A 20,756-nucleotide genomic window follows, 5' to 3' on the forward strand; every position below is an offset into this window, starting at 1 on the left:
TTCTTTCTTTCTAATTTTTGTTTGATTATCCCACAGAGCGTGCAGCCAGGCCTGAAGTCATCAGCTACAATCACAATCGCTCCCTCGCCTGCGCCTGAGCCCGCCCCTGCCCCCTCTGTCACCGCCCCCGCGCCCGCCCCTCTGCCCGCGCCCAAACCAGTGAAGGAGCCCGCTAAGGGCCGCGCCACGTCCACGCCGCGGGAGAAAACTAAGGAGGAGAAGCCTGAGAAGAAGGAGGAGCCTAAGGTGAGATGATGAATGTGTACCATGTTGTCTTAGAGATATGGTGCATATTACAAGACTCCCGCCCCTGTACCCGCGCCCAAACCAGTGAAGGAGCCCGCTAAGGGCCGCGCCACGTCCACGCCGCGGGAGAAAACTAAGGAGGAGAAGCCTGAGAAAAAGGAGGAGCCTAAGGTGAGATGACCAATATGGACTGTGTTGTTTTAGAGATAAGGTGCATATTACAAGACTCCCGCCAATACGCCCGCGCCTAAACCAGTGAAGGAGCCCGCTAAGGGCCGCGCCACGTCCACGCCGCGGGAGAAAACTAAGGAGGAGAAGCCTGAGAAGAAAGAGGAGCCTAAGGTGAGATGATGAATGTGGACTGTGTTGTCTTAGAGATAAGGTGCATATTACAAGAGCCCACGGGCCCGCGCCCGCGCCCAAACCAGTGAAGGAGCCCGCTAAGGGCCGCGCCACGTCCACGCCGCGGGAGAAAACTAAGGAGGAGAAGCCTGAGAAGAAGGAGGAGCCTAAGGTGAGATCATGAATGTATACTGTGTTGTCTTAGAGATAAGGTGCATATTACAAGACTCCCGCACCTGCGCCTAAACCAGTGAAGGAGCCCGCTAAGGGCCGCGCCACGTCCACGCCGCGGGAGAAAACTAAGGAGGAGAAGCCTGACAAGAAGGAGGAGCCTAAGGTGAGACGATGAATGTGGACTGTGTTGTCTTAGAGATAAGGTGCGTATTACAAGACTCTAGCCCATACGTCCGCGCCCGCGCCCAAACCAGTGAAGGAGCCCGCTAAGGGCCGCGCCACGTCCACGCCGCGGGAGAAAACTAAGGAGGAGAAGCCTGACAAGAAGGAGGATCCTAAGGTGAGATGCTGAATGTGTACCATGTTGTCTTAGAGATAAGGTGCATATTGCAAGACTCCCGCCCACGCGCCCGAGCCTAAACCAGTGAAGGAGCCCGCTAAGGTCTGCGCCACGTCCACGCCGCGGGAGAAAACTAAGGAGGAGAAGCCTGAGAAGAAGGAGGAGCCTAAGGTGAGATGATGAATGTGGACTGTGTTGTCTTAGAGATAAGGTGCATATTACAAGAGCCCACGGGCCCGCGCCCGCGCCTAAACCAGTGAAGGAGCCCGCTAAGGGCCGCGCCACGTCCACGCCGCGGGAGAAAACTAAGGAGGAGAAGCCTGAGAAGAAGGAGGAGCCTAAGGTGAGATGATGAATGTGGACTGTGTCGTTTTAGAGATTAGGTGCATATTACAAGAGCCCACGGGCCCGCGCCCGCGCTTAAACCAGTGAAGGAGCCCGCTAAAGTACGCGCCACGTCCACGCCGCGGGAGAAAACTAAGGAGGAGAAGCCTGAGAAGAAGGAGGAGCCTAAGGTGAGATGATGAATGTGGACTGTATTGTCTTAGAGATAAGGTGCATATTACAAGACTCCAGCCCACGCGCTCGCGCCTAAACCAGTGAAGGAGCCCGCTAAGGACCGCGCCACGTCCACGCCGCGGGAGAAAACTAAGGAGGAGAAGCCTGAGAAGAAGGAGGAGCCTAAGGTGAGATGATCAATGTGGACTGTGTTGTCTTAGAGATAAGGTGCATATTACAAGACTCTCGCACCCGCGCCTAAACCAGTGAAGGAGCCCGCTAAGGACCGCGCCACGTCCACGCCGCGGGAGAAAACTAAGGAAGAAAAGCCTGAGAAAAAGGAGGAGCCTAAGGTGAGATGACCAATGTGGACTGTGTTGTCTTAGAGATAAGGTGCATATTACAAGACTCCCGCCCATGCGCCCGCGCCCGCGCCGAAACCAGTGAAAGAGCCCGCTAAGGGCCGCGCCACGTCCACGCCGCGGGAGAAAACTAAGGAGGAGAAGCCTGAGAAAAAGGAGGAGCCTAAGGTGAGACGATGAATGTGTACCATGTGGTCTTAGTGATAAGGTGCATACTTAGAGATAAGGTGCATACTACAAGACTCCCGCCCACGCGCCCGCGCCTAAACCAGTGAAGGAGCCCGCTAAAGTACGTGGCACGTCCACGCCGCGGGAGAAAACTAAGGAGGAGAAGCCTGAGAAGAAGGAGGAGCCTAAGGTGAGATGATGAATGTGGACTGTGTTGTCTTAGAGATAAGGTGCATATTACAAGACTCTAGCCCATGCGTCCGCGCCCGCGCCCAAACCAGTGAAGGAGCCCGCTAAGGGCCGCGCCACGTCCACGCCGCGGGAGAAAACTAAGGAGGAGAAGCCTGACAAGAAGGAGGAGCCTAAGGTGAGTTGATGAATGTGGACTGTGTTGTCTTAGAGATAAGGTGCATATTACAAGACTCTAGCCCATGCGTCCGCGCCCGCGCCTAAACCAGTGAAGGAGCCCGCTAAGGGCCGCGCCACGTCCACGCCGCGGGAGAAAACTAAGGAGGAGAAGCCTGAGAAGGAGGAGCCTAAGGTGAGACGATGAATGTGGACTGTGTTATCTTAGAGGTAAGGTGTATATTACAAGACTCCCGCCCACGCGCCCGCCCCTGTACCCGCGCCCAAACCAGTGAAAGAGCCCGCCATGGTCCGCGCCACGTCCACGCTGCGGGAGAAAACTAAGGAGGAGAAAGAAGCCTGAGAAGAAGGAGGAGCCTAGTTGTCTTAGAGATAAGGTGCATATTACAAGAAACTAAAGTGATATACGAGTCATTAGTGCTTAATATTGACGTAAAAATATACGTGTAGCAATTAGAATAGACTTTCATTCGTCCTTCTGTTTCTAATAGACCCTAACGCTTGGCATTACATTTTGTAATCATACTAGATTATTTGTCCCGAAATGCTGGAGATCGACAATGAGACACTACAAAACTTTGTAAGCACTAAATTCTTATGTTAGATGTCATTTTAACAGTAATACTTTCGTACTGACCTTGACCTTCATAAATAGTGAAAATCTGTTGTAATTTCACTTTTTATTTTTATTCTATCAGGTCGAAGAAACTAAGCCAAGTGCTGTAGCATCTGCCGCGGACAAACTGACGTCCCTATCTCTATCGCAGCCGACCCCAGCCAACCAGACTCCGGTTAAGCCCAAGAAACTCTCCATACCTGGTAAATACACTCACTTAAAATATGCTTTATTATCAAAGACCCAGAGTTTATAATAATTACTTTGTTCTTAGGCGGCAATGTGGGTAGCTTCAAGGATCAGTTCGAGAGAAGAGCGTCTCTGACGTCACCACCAGAGCCGAAACGAATAGTGCCCAAACCAGGCTAGTATTATTTTAATTTTAAATGTACCTTAGTAAAATACATTTTAGTAAGCATGGACATATAAAAACATGCAGACGAGACAACTTTTCTGTCGGCCTACTAAGAAATACATCCAGTTTTTGAACGAGCCTCCTTCTAAGGCCTACTCATTTGTAATACATAATTATTATTCGAATCAATGGCTACTTAATCCAACGTAGGAAGTTCAAAGTTAAGGTACCTAAGTCAAAACGGTCGCTTTATTGTTAATGATCATGTTATAATATACCTTATTTTGTTAGCAGTAGTGTCCAAAATTGCCAAGCCCAAAGCGCAGAGTGAGGAGCGTGAATCGGCGCCGCGGCCTGAGCCCGGCTCTGTTCGCTTGCAACAGATCGGCATCGAGCCCTCGCCGGTAAGCATTTTTCTTACTTATGTAATTACTTGTTTATTTACTATTAGAGTTTTATTGTAGCCTACGCGCCCTAGTGGAAAGCTTCTACCTGATGTTAATTGGTTCATATCTCAAAAAGTTGTAGCGTGCGTATAGCATTTAAATACGGTGAACAGTCTAAAATGTTCTTACTCACTTTTTATTTCTTAACTGCAAAGCCATGCGCATTTTCACACCTAAATTATTAATTTAAAATTAAGAATCGTTTATTTGCCCCATACACACATACATTTTCTAATTTAGACCCTTTCAAGTGGATGATGATCCCTTCAAACGATACCTAATGTGATATAACTTTTGCCGAAAAACTATTTCGGAAATAGGAAAAGGCTGTTCTATCCTTCCAGTTGTAATGTAGGTGTGATGTAGCATCAACAATGTGTAGTTCATTTAACTATTTACAGAATAGCTAATGCCCTTTCTTTATTATTGTAGACACCAACAGAGGAGCCGAGTCGTGGCGGCGTGAAGAAGACCGAGAGTGAACCCTCGCACGGCACTCCCGCTGTCGACCCCTCCGTTCTACTGCAAGACGCTAGGAGGTTTGTTGCAAATTCAACTTTAGAATAAGCTTAATTAGGGTCTTTATTTGCTTGACACTAAGCTCAAGGTGCTCCGAGCCTGCTATGAACATAGAATTCAGAATTAGTTGGGAGCTATAAAAGTGGGTGTTGTGAATTTGTATCAGGGCTTAGTGTGAGTTTGCATCAACTAATGAGCGCGTAAAAAATGACATTATTTGTATGACGGATTGTACAGCGCTCCTAGCGGAAACTTTCAAGAACTAAAATTTTCATATATTGTTTTAACGCGCTCACTAGTGACGACGTTTGATGTAAACTCACACTGAGCCCTCATTTAAGAAAAGAGCTTAGAACTTATTTAATAACTCTTCAAATAAATTATTATTTTAAAATGTTGTGATATGATTTGCAGAAGTCTGCAAAACTCAATGGCAAAACTCGTTGAAGAGAAAGCCGGTGAAGAAAACCGCAGGCGAGCGGCTCGCGATATCATCTCTACTGCCATACGTACAGGTAATAAGAGTGATATAACGTTTCATAATAACATTTTATCATTGGTGAGTCAACTAAATCTTAAAACGCTCAATGTAGGAGTATTTCAAAGCATTTTAGCCAACCCTTCATCAGATGCTGCTAAACTTATTTGCGACATGGTTTCTGTGATTCTCCAGTGACAGTTACTCGTTCTTTTTATTGTTTAATTATTTTTAAGTTTTTGGTTATTGAGTTTACGATTAGGTTATGATAGGACTGACATACTATGTAAAAGTCCTAAATTAATCCTTCAAGCTCCGCGAATCTAGACACAATAGATAATCAATTGTTATGACATTAATTAATGCCGTCTGGGACTCAATCGGTTAATAAATAGAAAAAAAAACCATTTAAATTATAGTTGTAGCAATTCACGAAGGCGAGTTAGCTTTACATGTGTGGTGGCTCGCTAATGTTCGTTTTTCAAAAGTTTTGATAGACATTACACTATCGTTATGTACATGTGCACGTTCACACACAAGTAAAGCTCACTCGCCTTCGTGAGTTGCAAGAACGTTCCTAGAAACACAGCTGTGTCCGCAACTGTGCAGATCAATATTTGCGATTTTGCATCATGATTATACGACGTTGCAATCGGTCAATACGTCTCATTTTTATGGGATTGGATCCAGAGACGTTATTTCAGGATCTGCATCAATCGAAGTATATTTAAGTGAAATACAAAAGTAGTTTTTGTCCATTGATAAATTTTGAACACAGAATAAAAATAGTTCATCATCATTATCATCATTTCAGCCATAGGACATCCACTGCTGAACACATGCCTCCCCAATCATTTACACAGGCCGGTTAGTATTACAGCTGTTACAGCGGCCTGCATCCAGCGCCTTCCTGCTACCTTTATGAGGTCGTCGGTCAATAATGGTTAAAGTGTATATTTTCAAATCCTAAACCGCCTAAATAAGATTGATACTTTTTTTTTGGAGCTCAATGATCCAAAGTTATACGTCGACGTTTGTGTACCAATAGCATATTATTATGGATCCCCCAGGCAAGCCGCCAGTGCCATACGGGCGGTCGTCGTCGGCGGGCGTGGCGTCGCTAGTGTCGCCGCCCGGCACGCCACCCGCCGCGCCTTCTTCCACGCCACGAGTATTCCGCACAGAGGCGCAGCACCGTGTGGAGGATCATCGCAATAGGTAGGTTGCATTTGAAGGGTCGATGGTGACGTCATTCAAAATTTTGCCCCAGTGTCATAAAGTGGGCGTGGCTTAGATGATGTCACCGCCCACCGTGCCCGCTAATACGCCCGGCGTGTTCCTCACTTCGCAATAGGTGGGTAGCTTTTGAAGGGTCGATGATGACGTCGCTCAATAGCTTGCCTCAGTGCCATACGGGCAGTCGTCGTCGGCGGGCGTGGCGTCGCTAGTGTCGCCGCCCGGCACGCCGCCTGCCGCGCCTTCTTCCACGCCAAGAGTATTTCGCACAGAGGCGCAGCATCGTGTAGAAGACCATCGCAATAGGTGGGTTGATGATGACGTCACTCCAAAGACTGCCTCAGTGTCATATAGTGGGCGTGGCTTCGATCTTGTCGCCGCCCACCGCGCCCCCTGCTACGCCCCACGTGTTCGTCACTTCGCAATAGGTAGGTAGCTTTTAAAGAGTCGATGATGACGTCACTCAATAGCTTGCCTCAGTGCCATACGGGCGGTCGTCGTGGCGTCGCTAGTGTCGCCGCCCGGCACGCCGCCTGCCGCGCCTTCTTCCACGCCGAGAGTATTCCGCACAGAGGCGCAGCACCGCGTTGAAGACCATCGTAACAGGTAGGTTGATGGTGACGTCACTCAAAAGACTGCCTCAGTGTCTTATAGTGGGCGTGGCTTGGTGGTGTCGCCACCCACAAGGCCTGCTGCTATACCTCTCGTGTTCCTCACTTCGCAATAGGTGGGTAGCTTTTGAAGGGTCGATGATGACGTCACTTAAAAGCTTGCCTCAGTGCCATACGGGCGTCGGCGGACGTGGCGTCGCTAGTATCGCTGCCCGGCATGCCGCCTGCCGCGCCTTCTTCCACGCCAAGAGTATTCCGCACAGAGGCGCAACACCGTGTAGAAGACCATCGCAACAGGTAAGTGTTATAGGAAAGATGATGACGTCACTCAAAAGATTTCCCCGGTGTCTTATAGTGGGTGTGGCTTGGTGTACGCCCCACGTGTTCGTCACTTCGCAATAGATGGGTTGCTTTTGAAGGGTCGATAGTGACGTCACTCAATAGCTTGCCTCAGTCCCATACGGGCGGTCGTCGTCGGCGGGCGTGGCGTCGCTAGTGTCGCCGCCCGGCACGCCGCCTGCCGCGCCTTCTTCCACGCCACGAGTGTTCCGCACAGAGGCGCAGCATCGTGTAGAAGACCATCGCAACAGGTAGGTTGATGGTGACGTCACACAAAAAGTTGTCCCAGTGTCATAATAGTGGGCGTGGCTTCGATCTTGTCGCCGCCGACCGCGCCCTTTACTACGCCCCGCGTGTTCCGCACGAGCATAATATCGCGTTGACGATCATCGCAATAGGTGAGTATTATTTGAAGTCAAGGTTCGATGATGACGTCACTCAATAGCTTGCGTTAGTGCCATACGGGCGGTCGTCGTCGGCGGGCGTGGCGTCGCTAGTGTCGCCGCCCGGCACGCCGCCTGCCGCGCCTTCTTCCACGCCAAGAGTATTCCGCACAGAGGCGCAGCATCGTGTAGAAGACCATCGCAACAGGTGGGTTGATGGTGACGTCACTCAAAACGTTGTCCCAGTGTAGTATAGTGGGCGTGGCTTCGAGCGTGTCGCCGCCCACCGCGCCCTTTACTACGCCCCGCGTGTTCCGCACGAGCATAATATCGCGTTGAAGATCATCGCAATAGGTGAGTATTATTTGAAGTCAAGGTTCGATGATGACGTCACTTAATAGCTTGTGTTAGTGCCATATGGGCGGTCGTCGTCGGCGGGCGTGGCGTCGCTAGTATCGCCGCCCGGCACGCCGCCTGCCGCGCCTTCTTCCACGCCAAGAGTATTTCGCACAGAGGCGCAGCACCGCGTTGAAGACCATCGTAACAGGTAGGTTGATGGTGACGTCACTCAAAAGACTGCCTCAGTGTCTTATAGTGGGCGTGGCTTGGTGGTGTCGCCACCCACAAGGCCTGCTGCTATACCTCTCGTGTTCCTCACTTCGCAATAGGTAGGTAGCTTTTAAAGAGTCGATGATGACGTCACTCAATAGCTTGCCTCAGTGCCATACGGGCGGTCGTCGTGGCGTCGCTAGTGTCGCCGCCCGGCACGCCGCCTGCCGCGCCTTCTTCCACGCCGAGAGTATTCCGCACAGAGGCGCAGCACCGCGTTGAAGACCATCGTAACAGGTAGGTTGATGGTGACGTCACTCAAAAGACTGCCTCAGTGTCTTATAGTGGGCGTGGCTTGGTGGTGTCGCCACCCACAAGGCCTGCTGCTATACCTCTCGTGTTCCTCACTTCGCAATAGGTGGGTAGCTTTTGAAGGGTCGATGATGACGTCACTTAAAAGCTTGCCTCAGTGCCATACGGGCGTCGGCGGACGTGGCGTCGCTAGTATCGCTGCCCGGCATGCCGCCTGCCGCGCCTTCTTCCACGCCAAGAGTATTCCGCACAGAGGCGCAACACCGTGTAGAAGACCATCGCAACAGGTAAGTGTTATAGGAAAGATGATGACGTCACTCAAAAGATTTCCCCGGTGTCTTATAGTGGGCGTGGCTTGGTGGTGTCGCCACCCACAACGCCTGCTGCTATACCCCTCGTGTTCCTCACTTCGAAATAGGTGGGTTGCTTTTAAAGGGTCGGTGGTAACGTCACTCAATAGCTTGCGTTAGTGCCATACGGGCGGTCGTCGTCGGCGGGCGTGGCGTCGCTAGTGTCGCCGCCCGGCACGCCGCCTGCCGCGCCTTCTTCCACGCCGAGAGTATTCCGCACAGAGGCGCAGCACCGTGTGGAAGACCATCGCAACAGGTAAGTGTTATAGGAAAGATGATGACGTCACTCAAAAGATTTTCCCGGTGTCTTATAGTGGGCGTGGCTTCGATCGTGTCGCCGCCCACCGCGCCCGCTGCTACGCCGCGCGTGTTCCGCACTGGAGCAGTATCGTGTTGAGGACTATCGTAATAGGTAAGTGTTATAGGAAAGATGATGACGTCACTGAAAAGATTTCCCCTGTGTCTTATAATGGGCGTGGCTTAGTGGTGTCGCCACCCACAACGCCTGTTGCTATACCCCTCGTGTTCCTCACTTCGCAATAGGTGGGTAGCTTTTAAAGAGTCGGTGGTAACGTCACTCAATAGCTTGCCTCAGTGCCATACGGGCGGTCGTCGTCGGCGGGCGTGGCGTCGCTAGTGTCGCCGCCCGGCACGCCGCCTGCCGCGCCTTCTTCCACGCCGAGAGTGTTCCGCACAGAGGCGCAGCATCGTGTGGAAGACCATCGTAATAGGTAGGTGTTATAGGAAAGATGATGACGTTACTCAAAAGATTTCCCCTGTGTCTTATAGTGGGCGTGGCTTAGTGGTGTCGCCACCCACAACGCCTGTTGCTATACCCCTCGTGTTCGTCACTTCGCAATAGGTGGGGTGACTTTGAAGGGTCGATGATGACGTCACTCAATAGCTTGCCTCAGTCCCATATGGGCGGTCGTCGTCGGCGGGCGTGGCGTCGCTAGTGTCGCCGCCCGGCACGCCGCCTGCCGCGCCTTCATCCACGCCGAGAGTATTCCGCACAGAGGCGCAGCACCGCGTTGAAGACCATCGTAATAGGTAGGTTGATGGTGACGTCACTCAGAAGGTTGTCCCAGTGTAGTATAGTGGGCGTGGCTTCGATCTTGTCGCCGCCCACCGCGCCCTTTACTACGCCCCGCGTGTTCCGCACGAGCATAATATCGCGTTGAAGATCATCGCAATAGGTGAGTATTATTTGAAGTCAAGGTTCGATGATGACGTCACTTAATAGCTTGCGTTAGTGCCATACGGGCGGTCGTCGTCGGCGGGCGTGGCGTCGCTAGTGTCGCCGCCCGGCACGCCGCCTGCCGCGCCTTCTTCCACGCCAAGAGTATTCCGCACAGAGGCGCAGCATCGTGTAGAAGACCATCGCAACAGGTGGGTTGATGGTGACGTCACTCAAAACGTTGTCCCAGTGTAGTATAGTGGGCGTGGCTTCGAGCGTGTCGCCGCCCACCGCGCCCTTTACTACGCCCCGCGTGTTCCGCACGAGCATAATATCGCGTTGAAGATCATCGCAATAGGTGAGTATTATTTGAAGTCAAGGTTCGATGATGACGTCACTTAATAGCTTGTGTTAGTGCCATATGGGCGGTCGTCGTCGGCGGGCGTGGCGTCGCTAGTATCGCCGCCCGGCACGCCGCCTGCCGCGCCTTCTTCCACGCCGAGAGTATTCCGCACAGAGGCGCAGCATCGTGTAGAAGACCATCGCAACAGGTAGGTGTTATAGGAAAGATGATGACGTCACTCAAAAGATTTCCCCAGTGTCTTATAGTGGGCGTGGCTTGGTGGTGTCGCCACCCACAGCGCCTGCTGCTATACCCCTCGTGTTCCTCACTTCGCAATAGGTGGGTTGCTTTTAAATGTACATGGTAACGTCACTCAAAAGCTTGCGTTAGTGGGCGGTCATCGTCGGCGGGCGTGGCGTCTCTAGTGTCGCCGCCCGGCACGCCGCCTGCCGCGCCTTCTTCCACGCCAAGAGTATTCCGCACAGAGGCGCAGCACCGCGTGCTGTGGGTTTGCATCTCAGATCATAGAAAGAGAATAGATATGAAGTCGCGCGTAACTACAACGAGAACCAGTGTCCCCACATTTCCCCCACCACAGCTCCCACACACACATTCAACTGTGTAAAAACAAAGCGACTGAGAGTCTACGACAACATGTGCAACCGGCTTAAAAGTGCTGTGATTGGCCAGAAGGCGTGCCTTATGGCCAATCAATGGCCGCGTGACGTGACGCACACTTTGAAAAAAGCAATTAGAGAGAAGAAAGATAAAATGGAGTCGATAAGATATCGATACTTTAAATCCTGGGGGCAAGGCTCGAAATTGGTTTAAAAAATGCTTGTATGAAAACCTTTTTATTATTATACGTTATTATTATGTTCTTTAACGATTTTTGCATAAAGGAGTCAGTTCCATTTTGTATGGACGAAAAACTCAGAATCAATTATTGGGACTAAATGAAGTTACCTTATATTAATTTACCCCAACCAAAGCTCAATGTCGTTATCGATGGAGTATAGAAGTTATAGACTGACAAAGTTTGTATGAAAAGTCATGGGCTTAACCCATGACTTTTAGGTACTTGCGATTTTTACCAGTATTTACAATATTGGTAATATAATTATTATTTACTTTAATAATAATAACAGGATCACTGTAATTATTATCCCATCAAAAACAATACTTGTCAAAAAAACCAAGTCTCGCAACTCAGTTGTTCTACGGTAAAAAGTTGTGAGATCCATGTAATACCAAGTCCAGGCCAGGAAATCTTTAACGTTTTACATAAATATATTGACTTGGCCATCGCACTAAATAATTTAATTTACACGTGTTTTCATGCGATGGTCAAGTCAATATATTTATGTAAAACGTTAAAGATTTCCTGGCCTGGACTTGGTATTACATGGATCTCACAACTTTTTACCGTAGAACAACTGAGTTGCGAGACTTGGTTTTTTTGACAAGTATTGTTTTTGATGGGATCTCATTTCTTTTTGTATTTTGTAGACAGCAGTTATGTATCTAGAAAACTGGACCGAAATTGAAAAATTTTACTTGACTTGGCGGTTGCACTACCGTGCCCCCAAATCTCATTTCTTTTTGTATTTTGTAGACAGCAGTTATGTATCTAGAAAACTGGACCGAAATTGAAAAATTTTACTCGACTTGGCGGTTGCACTACCATGCCCCCAAATATTTTAGTTTTTCCTTGATTCATACACCAAACACTACTTATATTCCAAATTTGAAGCTTCTAGGTCTGCTAGAAGTGCCTTAGAATTTTGATGATCGGTGAGTCAGTGAGTCAGTCAGTGAGTCAGTCAGTGAGTGACAAAATTAAGTAACTTTGACCCGTTATAATTCTTAAACTACTGGTTCAAATTGAATGAAATTTTAAATATACCGTGTCTTTACAATGCCTGCATAGCTAATGAAAATTCAGCCTTCTAGTTTTATCCACAACGAAGTTACAGGCGGTCGAAAATGGCCTGAATTGCTTCGAGAAAAGGATGGTACGGCCGTGCCGCTTTTTTGCTCGACTTGGTGGGGGCACTGCCGTGCCCCCAGATTAACTACTATCGCGCATTAACTTTTTAATTATGGCGAAATTCATACTGCCTATGTTTATCAAAAATAATGCCTATATTAGGCTTTCAACTAGCTCTTATAGTAATTACATAGTTGACAGTTACTAATCCCTTCTACTATTGTTATTGTTTTTGTAAAAACTTAAAAATCGCAAGGAACTCATGATTTTTTCATTCAAAATTAGAAAATAGAAAATAATAATTTACTTTTATTTATCGATAATAGGAAACCGTATTAGAACACGAGCCCTGCACTATGTTACGACCGGCACATGCGGCCGTACTGTGTATTTTCACGCGTCAGTGGATATCGGAAGAAATAAAATACATTGCGCAGTAGTTACGCATGACATAAAGTGGTTGCTAACTAAATCGTCAATGTACAACGTGTTTGAATTTTTATCACCACTAATTTCGATATCGCAGTAAATGTCACGGCACTGAATTCGTTCGTAAAAATGTTTAGTTTTTTTTATTTATAAGCAAAATACCAATGGATTTGCAATACTTACATGTGGTAAATGACTTCATTGTTCCTGTAGTTCTTCGTTTCACTTATGTTATTGCACGTTACGACGCATTATCCAACAATATCGGAGAACATTTCCTCAGTACGACTGAATCGCGACTAACCTGGCGTCGCGGGCGATGTTCGTTTCTGGGCATATCGCGGAGACACGCGCCACGCCCCCGTTTCACATCTATTCCCTTCTATGATCTGAGGTTTGCATCCACCATCGCAACAGGTGGGTTTGATATGAAGTCGGCAACTTAAAAGCTTGGCTGCCGTATAGTGGGCGTGGCTTCTTTTATCTTGCCACCTGTTGTCTTCGCTCTCGCTTTTCCTAGTGCCGAGGTGTAGTACTGCGTTGAAGATCGGATCAGGTGGGTTGCATTTGAAGTCAGGGTTGACGTCATTAAAAAGCTTACCCTTGTGCCATATAGTGGTCGTGGCGTCACTTATCTTTTCTTGAATGATGATGAGAAGGGACTCCCTTGGTGTTGAATGACTCACAACTATGCATGATGTTTTTATGAGCTGATTCATACATCTGATCTCATACGCAGCGCTCGTCACTCGGCGACATAAACATACCTTCAACATCTCACTCTTGTCTTTCCCCAGGGGCGTGTCAGTGGAGCGCATCATACCCATCCATGTGGCTGAAGAGGCGCCGGCGCCGGTCACGCCGCCCACGCCGAAGCCGGCGCCGCCCGCCACGCCGCCCGCCGCGCCCAGGCCCGCACAAACACCTCTCAGGTACTTAGTTTAAAGTTCAAAATCCAATGGGGAAATTACGATAAAGCAAAATGAATTGTAGTCTTAAAAAACTAATTTCTTTTTTGTAGGTAGACTTTTAATAAGCGCTTTACAGTTGTCGGGTATAAATGACATTGTCTTGACAGATATAAATTAGGGGAGACTTGACAGATATATTACACATTTTTTAGTTATAATTTCAAAATACATTTGTTGCAAAAACGCATCTATAACAACCTCATAACATGCCCTAGTGTTAACGTTCACGGAGTCTAGTAGTTTTTTTCTTAAATCAAACCTATTATAACCTCATAAGGTGCCCCACTTAACATCGCCGTGTGTTCATTGACAGTAAACGGGGTAAATAGTGTTTAACTTCTTTTGAGAACGACCCTACACCCTAGGTTTCGGCTCGTTTTTTGAAGCGCATGTAGACGCGTATAGGTGCGCCTTTTGGCACACGCTCAACTCGTACGAGCGTTAACGCGCTTCTAAAGCTCGTATAAACGCAAACACCGCTGACAGGACACCACCGGTTCGAGCGAACACGCCGAAATATGCCCGTTTACGCTAGTCCGGTTTTTTGCAGCGCAGAAAAATACGCTAGGCTGAAATCACTCCTATTTGCAAATAGGAAGTCACCGTTATATTTTCATGTTACAAAATAATTCTTATCTTTATTACCAGGCGGCTGGTATCATCCGAATCCAGCGCAAGCGAAGCGTGCTCCAGCCCCGGCGAGCCGATCAAGAAGTCTGCGCGCGAGTTCATTATCCCTATCGCGGTGGAGGGCAAGGGCTACGTCACGCCGCGCCAAAGGAGCCTCGAGCCAGAGGCCGCTTCTACCACTTCTCGTGTGCCAAGGACACCCAAACCGAGGCGGATCAGGTATTTTGAAAGTGTCACACAGACAATAGGTTCCAATATTGAAACTATCCCCATTGCGGTAAATGGCAAGGGCTACGTCACGCCGCGCCAGCGGAGCTTCGAGCCAGAAGCCGCTTCTACCACTTCTCGTGTGCCAAGGACACCCAAACCGAGGCGGATCAGGTAATATGACATTTATAGGCTTAAAATAGGGCATAATATTGAAATTATCCCCATCCACGTCACACCAGAAAAGCCTGAAGCCAGAAGCCGCTTCTACCACTTCTCGTGTGCCAAGGACACCCAAACCGAGGCGGATCAGGTAATGTGACTGTTAATGGAATGAAAATAGGTTCCAATGCTAAGATAAGAAAAACTTTATTTAGCATATTATTATATGATAAAATAAAAAGAAAGTTGCCATCCCTGAGGCTGATAAACTCTGAGTCAGAAGTCGCTTCTACCACTTCTCGTGTGTCAAGGACACCAAACACGAGGCAGATTAGGTAATGTAACTGTTAATGGAATGAAAATAGGTTCCAATGCTATGATAAGAAAAACTTTATTTAGCATACTTATATGATAAAACAAAAAAGAAGTTGCAGTACACATTTCTTAAAAATAAGCTATGATGACGTTTTGACAATAAAACGTTTTATTTCAGTAATTTTTACAAAGTGACATAAGAAGATTAAAATTATATTAATTTTGAAATCATGTGTATTACAGTAGCCTCGTCAGCGGTGGAGAATCAGAGGAAGAAGACGATACACACATGCACAGACTGCGGTAAGTTGTAAAATATTGTCAAGGACAATCTTTAGTTATGGAGCAGGTACACTATATGAGAAATTGATTAAGATGTATAGTTTAAACACGCACTTCGGTTAGTTTCGTCGTGCGTCACCCAGACTTCGATGTGCGAGCTCGCGCTTCCTCTCATAGTGTATCTGCGCCATTACATGGGCAAAGAATAGGGATGATGACTGGGTAATGAAATCGAAATTCTATTTAGTCCGTCAGACAGATAATTACAGTATTATATTGAGTTGAAATGTCGCGTGACGTCACTTTTCAGTAAAAAAATTTACTCAAGCGTGACGTAACGCGCCATTTCAACTCGATGTAGCACTGTTTGATTTGATTATGAAAGAAAGTAAAAAATATGAGTCTAATATTTTCTACTTATCTGTCTGACGGACAAATAACAACTGTCTACAGCATTTTTGCGCACGGGTTATGCATAGCTTATTTTTATTGCTTTAATACCTAGAAATAAGAATAACAACAAAAAAAAATTCTGAATTTGCTTTTATGTGTAAAAAATAGAAAAACTCATATCAATGAATGTATGAAACATGAACATAGAGATGATTTAATTTGTTGCCAAATATATTTTTTTCTTTCTTTCTTTCATTCTTTCTAATTATTAAAACACACCAAACATCCATTTAAGATTCATTCTCACAAGAGAAAATTTAAAATAGAGTCCAAATATTTATTAAAAATGAAAAGTTCTAATTTCCTGTCATGTTCCATAGAAGATTTTTCTCATAAAAATTTAACCCTATCATGCTTACAGTTTACTGGCCTTGGTAACGTCGTCTCTTAAATCCCACTATATTTTGATGAAAGCGTGCCTCTTGTTCTTGCGAATAAGCCCCCATAATTATCTATAAATATAAGGTGTTATTTTTTGTACTGATCATACTTTACCAACGCATCTAATAAAATCATACAAATACAACCCAAGTGTTTTTAAAAAAAAATTCAGGCTAGTTTTTGTTTTTACTTTTCCTAACAAAAAAAAGATATTATTTTTACAACCATCCTGTCTTCACTCACTGCCTCTCTCTCTTTCTTTACTCATTTCATTCATACGAGTACGAACAATGGCCGCGCGCATTCATTCAACGTTCACACACATAAAGGTTAGATTACACTAAACCTACGTTACCAAAAATTATCACTCGTGAGTATGTACGATGTTACGTCATGTTAATAGGTACTACGCGCTGGGAGAAACAAAATCTAGCTACATAAGTAGGTAAATAAGTGTATTTTCATTAGTGTAATAGCGGGGGACTTTTCCAACGAACCGAGGCGAATCATCCGCGTTAAACTAGAAATTTAAAAAAGGATAGAAATTGGAATTCAATATCTACGGTTTCGTAATGCCTACGCAATTTATTTAGAGACGTAATAAAAAATTGATAGGTACATACCTATTACTACTTCGCTTCGCTTCAGTGGAAATGCACCCTAATATTGAATATGAATAGGTGTTGTAAATAAAACTCACTGATCAATTTTCCTGGTTTTAATTCCTAAATTATGATTTGCCATCACACTTTAGATTCATTGATTTTACTTATTCACACATTTACCTATTTTGAATGTTGTTATTTAAAGTTCCTAGGTTATTATTACACTAATCACAATACATTTTGAACGTCAAGCCTTTGTTGAATGTTCACGTAAACACTGTCTTGCACTGTCTAATCTAGCCACGATCGAATTGAGGTAATGCTTTCGGGCTGCACACTTGCTTGCTGTTCACTAGACACCACGTCGGATGTTGTATTCACAATTCGCGCACTAACTTTTTTACGGAAAAAGTCCCTTTCGCGTAAACAAGCACTCATCTGTCCAAATCACACTGTAGGTATGTACCTAGGTAGACTTCCGCAATAACCATCGATAGAACTAGGTCGCGGTCGTGGCCCTTTGGCAACAACTCCTTGATAAGGCATTCCGTATTTTTACGCAAAAGCCGCCGTCTGCGGCGCTCGCATCTGGGTACCGCCAGCACTGTGCCGGTGATTGAAATTGAAATCCAGAACTTCGTCCTCGAAGCGCACGGAATCTCGTCAAGTCAGGATACGGCTGCGCTCCCTGAAGCGCTGCGCGGCTCCAAACAAGCAATGAAGGTTTTCGACTCGTCAATGTTTCTCATCGGCCAGTTAGTGTGCCCGAAACATAATTTCACCTGCGTTTTGTTATTGATCAAGCGCGGCATTGTAATAAATCACACATACACTGCAATACGTTTGGGCGCATTGGACGGACTGGGACGATTATTTATGTTGTTGCGCTCCCGCATGCCGATCGGCGGCTCGGCGCGGGCTGTGGGCGCGGAGCGACTGGCATGGCAGCGAGCGATATCAATATGGCCGACTCACGCGGCGCGGCACGTGGCAGGTCGTTGCCCTCGGCCGGCTACTACGATAGTGCGTACAAACGAATACTCACCGCGCTCAAAGGATGATTTATTTTTTATTTTTTTCGAAACATTCTTTGTCGTTTTACTCGAAAACTAGCCTGAATTTTTTTTTAAAAACACTTGGGTTGTATTTGTATGATTTTATTAGATGCGTTGGTAAAGTATGATCAGTACAAAAAATAACACCTTATATATCCCAATTAGAATGTGATGTGCATCTTTAGAGACATTCTACTATGAAGATGGAAAATTCAAATCGCTATAACTCTTTAAAAAGCAAATATTTTCGATTTGTAATCGCTCTTTTTTATATAAATTTGCTTATATAATCAGAATATAATAAGTAAAATCCATGCGCAAAAAAAATTTTTTTTTTGTTGACCGGTGTAACTGAAACTTTGTCATCTAGCCTACTGCAAATTCGACCTAAAAAGAGCTTATGACAATATTTTTATTTATCACTGCAGGTCGACGCGCGCGGCCCGAGCGGAATCGGTGAGCTCGGGCGAAGAGGACGAGGAGGACGAAGGCTTCCACCTGCTCACGGCTGAGAACCTGTTCTCCACGCTGCTACACAGGGTAAGTTCATGAGACAATTCTTCTTTTTCATCATTCACTGACGGATTCGGGCCAAGGGCCTACGCTCGAACTCGCGCAAGTTCTTGTATCGAAAAATAGTATGAGCAGTGCAATGTGGCGCGGACGTATGCGATGGGTTTCCACACCCGTGGCGGGGGTCGAGCGTGCATTAACAGGCGATTAAGACTGCCATTTCTAGATGACTTTCGATCCCCGGTGACCACTGTTTTTGTGAAACTACTTCTAACATAATCGAACACAAGATTAGCTAAACGCAAATAAATAATAAATAATTCTTAGAATCTTATAATTATTTTGTTCCTCAGGACATCCTTCATAAGATCTTACATGATTTGACCTGCATTTGCTAGCATACATTGCGTTTTTTCGACTAAATTTATATCGCACACAAACACGATAGCAAAATGTAAGCTAGCTTCTTGAAATTTATTATTCTATCATATCATATTGTGCCTTTGCCCCCGAGGCGTCACGTAGCCGATCTATTTTCAATTATTGTTTTACAATCTATTTGCTTCACAATATAATATATTTTGAATAATTAATTCTTAAACGACTACTGAATTTACCTTTATAATCTTTAGGTTCGAGCGCTAACCAACCGGCTCAACGGCGAGGAAGGGCCGGGCTTCCCGCACCACCCGCACTCGCTGTTCAACAACCTGCAGTCGCCTTTCTTCAACAGGTATCCGTGTGTAGCGCTCGACTAGTTGTGCCGCTTGTCATAATATCACACCCCGTGGCTATCGTGGACGTACAGCCGGGTCCAGACGGGTGTAATGTGAAATGTAGTCCCATCAAGTTCATAAACCTAGCGGAATAGATCAACAGAACTAAGAGAGCTAGACGTCATTAGCAGCAATACTGTGTGATAAAAAGAAATGCGTGATGCCGTCGCCGTCACGTCAAACAGAACCATTTTTTGACAATATTTGATAGTTCAGAGGCACGCAGTGGCACGCTGAAAATTTTGTTCTCCGATATATTTTCAGATTTTACGTGAGTGAAATCGTGGATGTTTATGAAAAAAGTGCTTCAGAAACGTGGTGGCTGGTTCAGTGATCGATTTATTGTATAAAACAGTTAAATAATTCTAACACTGACATACAAGTGTGTCATCCAATTGGTTTCGTTTGACAGCTCGTGGTTGTCGCTCTATTCCGAAGGAATATCAACTTTATATGTAATCCACCGTGTAATGTAACACGAACTCTACGTGTGGACGGCACTACGAGCATTACATGTAAAGTGCTGTCCATACTATTTTCGTTACATTACACGATACATTGCATTACGCGTTACACCCATCTGGACCCGGCTAAGACTGATTTGTGACAGTGTTTTGTCATTGTTTTTATTTCAATTTTATTATGGCTGCGTGCGGTTGTTTATAGCCAGTGTCAAGTAAACTGAAGTAATGTTGCGCGGAGAAAAAAAGAATACAGATAGATACATAAACACAAACTAGCTTGTGTCAGGCCTGGCTCACTCCGCGCGGTACATCCGATAATTACCTACAGCGAAGCGCCCCGCCGGCGGGTATTATATCAGTCGAGTGTCACGCGCGCGCCCGTCACACAGTGGTCCCGATTTAATAAAACATGGACATTGATGCTAGAGGCACGAAATTTTTTTTGATGGTTACTGCTATGATAACTAATAAGGCAAAAAAATATTACAATCCTACGACGTCTATTTCGTAGTAAAAAAAAATATATACATATTTTTTGTATGGAAGAAATTACGTTTCTGTCAATTTTTCGAAATTCTTTAACGATGTCAAGATGCCGATCACACATGTTATAAAACAAGTGATTCTGAGTATTTCATGCGAAGATACTTGTCACTTATCTCTGCGTACTTTTGAGTTATCGAGGGTTGAAAAATCGATTTTTTTATATTAAATATTTCCACGAAAAATTGCCAGAATTACAATATGGTGTATAAGGGACACTTTTGATGACACATAACAACGACTCGAACTCGCGCGCGCTCGTATGCATCAACTTTTACTAAAATAAAAAAAAAATTAAGGGAAATACTAAATACAAAGTTGTATGTATAGGTCCGCTGGTCGTCAAAAAGTAGGGTGATTGCTACAGTTATTGGCCCTTTAAGAGCGTTGTGTAAGTTAACTTGTGTAAAATGTAACAAAAACTCGACTTTTGTTTACCATTTATATTTTATTATGAGAAAACAATATTGCTGCTATTTAAGCTAGTACCTATTTGGTGTTATACGATAAGAATTACAATGATAATTTTAAAAATATCAGAGATCACATTAAATTTAGCTATTGGCCCCAAAAACACAGTAATTGGCTCCTAGAAGTACAGTTATTAGCCACCGAAAAAAAACCATAAAATTCACTGAAACTTCACGCTTTGTAATCTTAACTCATTTTGTCTTTCCTTAAGATTATATAAGAATTCGTCATCAGTATCACTCTTATCGATTTCTTCATCTATCTCATCATCGTCAGTACATTCAGTAACATTGTAACAA

At 45.7% G+C, this 20,756-nt stretch overlaps 1 protein-coding gene across 1 annotated transcript in view; it reads left to right on the forward strand.

Moving 5' to 3' along the window:
• LOC135071347 (microtubule-associated protein futsch) overlaps nt 1–20,756 on the forward strand; it is a 70,016-nt gene that overhangs the window by 34,061 nt on the left and 15,199 nt on the right. Inside the window, exons 13-39 of the mRNA XM_063965137.1 lie at nt 37–246; nt 301–417; nt 472–588; nt 629–760; nt 815–925; nt 980–1,102; nt 1,157–1,273; nt 1,486–1,617; nt 1,672–1,788; nt 1,843–1,953; nt 2,008–2,130; nt 2,204–2,320; nt 2,375–2,497; nt 2,552–2,671; nt 3,195–3,315; nt 3,387–3,476; nt 3,762–3,871; nt 4,346–4,452; nt 4,847–4,947; nt 5,981–6,128; nt 6,627–6,745; nt 7,212–7,347; nt 13,427–13,561; nt 14,249–14,449; nt 15,158–15,217; nt 18,119–18,230; nt 18,836–18,936. Of these exons, the coding sequence (XP_063821207.1) occupies nt 37–246; nt 301–417; nt 472–588; nt 629–760; nt 815–925; nt 980–1,102; nt 1,157–1,273; nt 1,486–1,617; nt 1,672–1,788; nt 1,843–1,953; nt 2,008–2,130; nt 2,204–2,320; nt 2,375–2,497; nt 2,552–2,671; nt 3,195–3,315; nt 3,387–3,476; nt 3,762–3,871; nt 4,346–4,452; nt 4,847–4,947; nt 5,981–6,128; nt 6,627–6,745; nt 7,212–7,347; nt 13,427–13,561; nt 14,249–14,449; nt 15,158–15,217; nt 18,119–18,230; nt 18,836–18,936 (3,311 nt within the window). The remainder of the gene's footprint in view (nt 1–36; nt 247–300; nt 418–471; nt 589–628; nt 761–814; nt 926–979; nt 1,103–1,156; nt 1,274–1,485; nt 1,618–1,671; nt 1,789–1,842; nt 1,954–2,007; nt 2,131–2,203; nt 2,321–2,374; nt 2,498–2,551; nt 2,672–3,194; nt 3,316–3,386; nt 3,477–3,761; nt 3,872–4,345; nt 4,453–4,846; nt 4,948–5,980; nt 6,129–6,626; nt 6,746–7,211; nt 7,348–13,426; nt 13,562–14,248; nt 14,450–15,157; nt 15,218–18,118; nt 18,231–18,835; nt 18,937–20,756) is intronic.

This window comes from Ostrinia nubilalis, chromosome 4 (assembly GCF_963855985.1).
Source record: "Ostrinia nubilalis chromosome 4, ilOstNubi1.1, whole genome shotgun sequence".
Lineage (NCBI taxonomy): Eukaryota > Metazoa > Arthropoda > Insecta > Lepidoptera > Crambidae > Ostrinia > Ostrinia nubilalis.